Here is a 7010-nt window from a genome sequence, read left to right on the forward strand (position 1 = left end):
TGGTGAAGTGCTTGCCAGCAAACCTGGAGGCTCAAGTCCGATTCCTGTAACCCATTTGGTGACTAGTTCTGTCACGTTTGTTTGTTGTAGTTTTGTTTTTTTTTTTTTTTTTTTTTTTTTTGACAGGGTTTCTCTGTGTCACCCTGGCTGTCCTGGGACTTACTCTCTAGACCAGACTGGCCTCAGACTCACTCATCTGCCTCTACTTCCTGAGAACTTCCCAGTTACAGGTGTGCACCACCCCTGCCCATTGCGACTCACCCCTAAATACCATTTTTTGGTGAGCTGGAGATTATAGATAGCTGAGCCAACCTGGCAAGCTCTAGGACCCGGTCAGAGTCCCTGCCTCATGATGGGCTGGAGCCATGGTCACACACCTTTAAAGGGAGGCAGAGACAGAAGGCTGTCTGAGATCAAGGCCTCTGGCCTGGTCTACACAGTGAGCTGCAGTACAGCCAGGGCTACACAGTAAGATCCTGTCTCAGAATGAACAAACAAAAAAACCCGGGTGGAAGTCACCCGAGGAATGACATCTGAGTTTGACCTCCAGAGACACACGCACAGATGCACATACACACCGTCACGTGGTGTGTGCACATGTCAACACAGGCAGAGAGATCTTATCTGAGCCAGGTGTGGTGGCACACGCGTCTGTCATTCTCTCTGGGGCAGAATCTGAGGCAGGAAGACCCTAACTCCCACCCTGGGCTATAGAGCGTGTTTGAGGTCAGTGGGCTACTTAGACCCTGCCTTAAGCCCGCTCCCCTCCAAGAAAGAAAGAAAGAAAGAAAGAAAGAAAGAAAGAAAGAAAGAAAGAAAGAAAGAAAAGAAAAGAAAGAAAAAGAAAACCTGTGCCCTGGCCCAGACTTATCCATATGACATTCGAGACTCACCCATTGATCAGCGACCTCCTCGGGCCTCTCCATCTCACTGGCCGCTAGCAGCTCTCCCAGCGGGAGCAGGCTCTTATCCTGTCTTCCTCAAACTGAGGACTCAGCTGCCTCTCCATGGTCTGCAGAGAAAAGCATGACGCCAGAATATCAGGACGCGCCCCTCCCCCCTCCTGTGCACAACCAGCCCTGAATTCCATGCTCACCTTGGGCAAGGTCAGCAGGGATGTACCCTGAGCGTTTGCAATGGCTAGCACGTGGCCGCCCTTCAGCCCCTGACTGAGAGCCTGCAGTCCCTGCCCAGGGTGAGGGTATTCCAGCTGTGTGGCTGCGGGCTGTAGCAGTGGGAGCCAGCTGACTGATATTCCTAAAGAGTAAGCCTTCCAGCTCCTGACTGAGGGAAGTGCGCTGGAGTCTTGTAGTTGTGGTTCTGAGGGAAGAAGGTTAAGGAGGACCTCTGGGTCAGAAGGAGGAGGGCTGGAGCTCTGGGTTTGATAGAGAAGTACATGGGCCATTACTCCTGGGTCTGAGGTCTGGGCTGCTGAATTCTAGGATAAACAGGACCTATTCTTTTCTAACTCTTGTCAGTTTTTGTGCCCCCACCGCCCCCCAAACCAGGAGTGTTCCCTTACCTCTTCACTGTCCCTGGTCGTTGTCCCATCTAAGCTGTCTACAAGCTGCGGCCAAAGTTCTCTAGTAGGAGGCACGCCTCTGTCGACTTTGCCCTGCATGGTGGGTGGAGGGGCTGGAGCTGACTTTAGTTTTCTAGGGATCAGCATCCCGGTGGAGACTTGGGCAGAGCACAGGCTGTCGAGAATGCACTGAGACCCTGACAGAGCCGACCCCAGGGGCCTCCCAAGCCAGACAGGTGCCAGCACCTCCGCTCTTTCTGACTCTCACCCTGGTCACATTTATTTCTCTTTCCACCCTAGGTCTGGGCCCGAAAGCTTCTGCCTGTCCCCTGGCTTCTGTGTGGGTCCAGAAGATGTGGGTCCTCCAACTTCAAGGTAAAAGGAGGACCCTGGGTCTAAGGGAAAAGCCTGGGGTGTGCCCCTGTGTCTGAGGGAGGACAGGACTCGTCTGCACGCGGGCATCACTCAGAGGTCGTCCACCCTCCGGTGCTGTGAGAGCTAACCCTGTATTTCTTGGGTACCTGCTCCTTTTCTGTGGGCCCCATGGAAGCTGTAGTCTCTTAGGTTGGCGACTCCAGGTCCCTGAGGGGCTAAATTTTTTTTTTTTTTTCTCGTTGTTTTGTTTTGTTTTCTCTCTCAGGCTGTAGACCTCCAGATTCAGATGACCAAAGAGCCACAGAAGAAGCCAGCCCCTAGCCAGCCGCTGCTGTTTGGGAAAACCTTCACAGACCACATGCTGATGGTGGAGTGGAATAGCAAGGCAGGCTGGGGCCCTCCAAAGATCCAGCCCTTCCAGAGCCTCACACTGCACCCAGCCTGCTCCGGTCTACACTACTCACTGCAGGTAGGACTGGCTGCTCCTGTCCTCACCCTGCTGCGGGCCTCCACTCGGCTTTCTCCTGACTGGGTTCAGGTGTCTGGGTGCTTTGCACATTTCTTCCTCTGTCATCTTTTCCTGAGATCACCTGTGTTCTGGGACATAGATGAGGTGACAGTCAGTTCCCGAAATGAGCAGATCCTGCTTTGTCAGGACTCTGCTCTGAAAGAGGGTGGGGTTCTCCCAGCAAAGATGAAAAACGAAGAGGGGACGGCTTACACAGATAGGAGAACTAGTTCAGCAGACCTGTGGGGTCTCAGTGTGACAGAGGAGGCTTAGGATGACAGCAGGGCCACAGAGGAGCTGAGGAGCTCAGGAGAAGTCTGAACAGGGACAGGCCAGCCTGGACACAGTCAGAGCCCTCTTAGGCCCCGTGGGAGCTGAGGCGATTACAATGCTCAGGAGGCTGAGGCAGGAGGACTGCACAGTTTTGAGGTTAGCCAGGACTCCAGAACGAGACCTTTAGCTGGAGTCTTAGAATCTAGCAATCTGACTTTCCTGTGACAATCCTTAGGGAGTCTTGTCATCTCCATTGCTGCAGCATGACATTCTATCTGACAGTTGTAACCATGAATCCTTCCATGCCCACCCTAGCTCCCAAATAATGACACGGAGGCTTATATTTACAGTGCTTTTGGCCCTAGCTTAGGTTTGCACTACAACTAGCTCTTAACTTAAGTTAACCTGTTTCTACTATTCGGATTGCCACGTGGCTGGTTAGTTACCCTCCTCAGTTCCATCTGTCTGGCTTCCTCTGAGTCTGGATGGCAAATCTCTCACGTCTTTCTCTTTCCCAGAATCCTCTTTTTCTGGAAGTTCCTGGAACTCACTCTGTAGACCAGGCTGGCCTCGAACTCAGAAATCCGCCTGCCTCTGCCTCCCAAGTGCTGGGATTAAAGGCGTGCGCCACCACGCCCGGCTATCTCTCCTATCTTGACGAGTCCAAAGTTCTGTACTTAACTTACCCTCAGTCAAAACTTGCATTTATCAACCTAAAAACATCTTCTTCGACCTTAAATTCTTTTCTTAAATCTTAAACAACTTAAACTTTATTGTGAGACTATCTAGTCTTCAAGCTCATCAGAGACCTGAGACGGAATAACCATTACCTTAGTAAATAGGAAGTGTAGAGCAAGCAGCTTACAAAACTATAGACGTGACAGAGGTTGCTGGATACTGGACAGTCACTGTGTCATTGGGGCATCATCTTCATCCTGGCCCAGCATATGGCAGGCTTTTCTGTGAAGCAGGAATTATGAAGGACTGGCCTACCTTGTCTTGGCAAGGTTTGGCAGTTGACTTCCCTGTGTCTTGCTGGTCCATAGTTTGGACAGCGTGCAGTCAGCAGTTGAGGCAAGGGCAGTCCTTTGCCTGGTGGCAGCTTTGCCACATAGAAGCAAACTCCATATGGAGGTTCTCTGATGCCATCATCTTAGAAGTAGGAGGGGGTGCTGCCAGGAGCAGATATGTCTCACTGTCATGAAAGGCCTTATGCTTATAAAGCATCTTTAAATGCCAAATTCTGTAGGTCTCTGAGGTTTTTGAAGAGCACCTGTCTATCTGTGGTATGCCGGAACAGGCAAACATTGCTCGTTTCTAGCTATCTACTATCTGTTTAATTTTGGAAACATCTATAAGAGGCTAAATAAAGATTATTTCTGTAATTAACTAAACCAGTACCCAACATGACCCTAAGTTTGATTGACTACCAACTTACATTTTTTAAAAGGAATTCTTTATTTTATGTATGTGAGTACACTGTAGCTGTCTTTAGACACACCCAGAGAGGGCACTGGATTCCATTGCAGATGGTTGTGAGCCACCATGTGGTTGCTGGGAATTTTATTTTTAAAGATTTATTTATTTATTTTATGTATATAAGTACACTGTAGCTGTACAGATGGTTGGGAGCTTTCATGTGGTTGTTGGGAATTGAATTTAGGCCCTCAGCTCACTCCGGTCAATCCTGCTTGCTCCAGCCCAAAGATTTCTTTATTATTATACATAAGTACACTGTAGCTGTCTTCAGACACACCAGAAAAGGGCGTCAGATCCCATTACAGATGGTTGTGAGCCATCATGTGGTTGCTGGGATTTGAACTCAGAACCTTTGGAAGAGCATTTAGTGCTCTTACCTGCTGAGCCATCACGCCAGTCCCCAATATACATTTTTTGTTTGTTTGTTTATCTTAAACAATTTGTAATAGCTTTCAAGGACTAGAACTATACATTATGTTTTTCAGTGAGTTGCATAGTTGCAATACCTAAAGCAGGAGTTGAAGCATACATACAGTATGTTGTAGCAAAATATAATCTTAATTTTGTATGAATATGCGAAACCTATGCCAAGTATAAAATATTTGGCTTATTAATGCTCTTTAGTCTAAAATTAGATTCAATCTTAACTTTTTTATATTCCCCTCTGTTCTTTTCATCCCTTCTCCCCTCTTTCCTCCCTAACATTAGATAAGAGAAAAGGAAGGATACAGGAAAGAAAAGAGAGAGAGAAAGGGATCCCTGAATCTAGACTCCTTTACGTTGCTTCTTCCCTAACCAAGACGTTAGCATCTTGTAACCAACCCCGCCTTAAATAACAAACACCCATCACCCTCTGAATGACCAAAACACACCCAACCCAACTCTTGGGAATAAGGCTTTGTTCTCTAAAGTTACTTCCTGCTGTTTAGGGGTGACATCTCTCTTTTGGGGTCCTAAGAAAACTGGCATATGGGCTAGGTCCTAAGAATGCTAGCTATATCATTTGTCTCCATGTGATAGGAAAGTGCAGGGCTTAACTGAAGTCCTGTTTGGAACAGTCTGTAAGGCTGGACCACTGTGGTCAGCAGCTGTGAAACTATCCTGGATGTAAGTTTTTGAGGAAACAGAATTTGAAGCAGTCTGAGGCGGGATCACATGGGCTACTTGTTTTGTCTTCTTTTGTGTCTGGTCCTTTTGCTCTGTTAACATAAAAACTTTTAGAGGCAATATACACTTCTGCATTAGCACGTGTATGGAATGGGCAGTGTCCACAATTCAGTTAAAGGTGACACTCTGTTCTTTGTTTGAGCAGGTGAAAAGTACCAAAAGGCACCAAGCTTTACAAGTCTGTTTGAACTGTATAACCAAGCTGCAGCAGAATCTCCATCCGTGCTGTTGGAGCTTTGCCGGCTATGCTCAGCTGATGTCCTGCGTCAGCCAGTCTCAGGGCTCTTCCCGCAGAGGGATCAGCATATATTTTACCTGTTGTGTTGTTCTTCTTGTTTTTTTCCTTCATGTCTATAGCCAAGATTTTCAGGAGGTCTCCCCTAGCTAAATCTAATCTTTATTAATTTTGATGGACGCCATAGCGTTTCTTCTCCTTTTGAAACATAGACAAAACCTCTTCCCAATGCAACACATTTCCCATTTTCCATTCTGATATCATAATATCCATAATTTAAACAGGGTGGTTTATTTTGGTAGTTCTTCCACAATCCAATGTCAGCAGCTGTGGTGTTTTATTCATTAGCATTTAAAAATATAAAGTTCCAGCAGGTAAGAACACTGACTGCTTTTCCTAATGTCCCAAGTTCAAATCCCAGCAACCACATGATGGCTCTCAACCATCTGTAATGAGATCTGACTCCCTCTTCTGGTGGGTCTGAAGACAGCTACACTCAGTGTACTTAGATACAATAATAAATAAATCCTTAAAAAATATGTAAAGTTCATAAAGCTCTATTTAATCTATTTCTGAGGGGTTGTTTATACCTTTCTGTTTATTCAGCATCTCTTTTAAAGTACGATTAGATTTTTTTAAAAAATTTATTTATTTATGGGCTGGTGAGTTGGCTCAGTGGGTAAGAGCACCCGACTGCTCTTCCGAAGGTCCGGAGTTCAAATCCCAGCAACCACATGGTGACTCATAACCATCCGTAACAAGATCTGACTCCCTCTTCTGCAGTGTCTGAAGACAGCTACAGTGTACTTACATATAATAAATAAATAAATCTTTAAAAAAAAAATAAGAAAAATAAAATTTATTTATTTATGAGTACACTGTAGCTGTCTTTAGACACACCAGAAGAGGGCATGGGATCCCATTGCAGATGGTTGTGAGCCACCATGTAGTTGCTGGGAATTGAACGCAGGACCTCTGGAAGATCAGCCAGTGTTCTTAACCGCTGAGCCATCTCTCCAGCATCTTTCTGCAACTCCTTGTCCTGAAGGATCGTGTAGTGTATCTGTAATATGCTTTATATCCTAATATGCAAACAAATGGGTTTCATTTACTAGCAGTGTATGCTGGAGCATTGTCAGTCTTAAGGCTGGACAAAAAGCAACACGAGCCATTTGTTTCCTGTCCACAAGGAAAGACTGTTCTGAAAAACAAGTAGAAAAACAAAAGCCTGACAGGACAAACAACTCCTGTTTCTCAGCATTTAGCAGAGAGACGGAGCGGTTCCTGTGGATAAAACAAGAGATTCGAAAGATGCCAACAGGGCTGGTGAGATGGCTCAGTGGGTAAGAGCACCTGACTGCTCTTCCGAAGGTCCTGAGTTCAAATCCCAGCAACCACATGGTGGCTCATAACCATCCGTAACAAGATCTGACGCCCTCTTCTGGAGTGTC

The 7010-nt window shown here is 46.5% G+C and overlaps 1 protein-coding gene and 1 long non-coding RNA gene across 3 annotated transcripts in view; one reads left to right on the forward strand and one right to left on the reverse strand.

Annotated features, from left to right (window-relative positions):
* LOC110321314 overlaps nt 1-1574 on the reverse strand; it is a 7151-nt gene extending 5577 nt beyond the window's left edge. For both annotated transcript variants that reach the window (XR_003844263.1, XR_003844262.1), the window contains exons 1-2: nt 1523-1574; nt 894-1012 (exon numbers count right to left, since the gene is read on the reverse strand). This is a non-coding gene — a long non-coding RNA (uncharacterized LOC110321314). The remainder of the gene's footprint in view (nt 1-893; nt 1013-1522) is intronic.
* The window catches only part of Bcat2 (branched chain amino acid transaminase 2), an 18363-nt gene that overhangs the window by 3659 nt on the left and 7694 nt on the right, over nt 1-7010 (forward strand). Inside the window, exons 2-3 of the mRNA XM_021197514.2 lie at nt 1823-1897; nt 2163-2366. Of these exons, the coding sequence (XP_021053173.1) occupies nt 1823-1897; nt 2163-2366 (279 nt within the window). The remainder of the gene's footprint in view (nt 1-1822; nt 1898-2162; nt 2367-7010) is intronic.

This window comes from Mus pahari, chromosome 1 (genome assembly GCF_900095145.1).
Source record: "Mus pahari chromosome 1, PAHARI_EIJ_v1.1, whole genome shotgun sequence".
NCBI classification, from domain to species: Eukaryota; Metazoa; Chordata; class Mammalia; order Rodentia; family Muridae; genus Mus; species Mus pahari.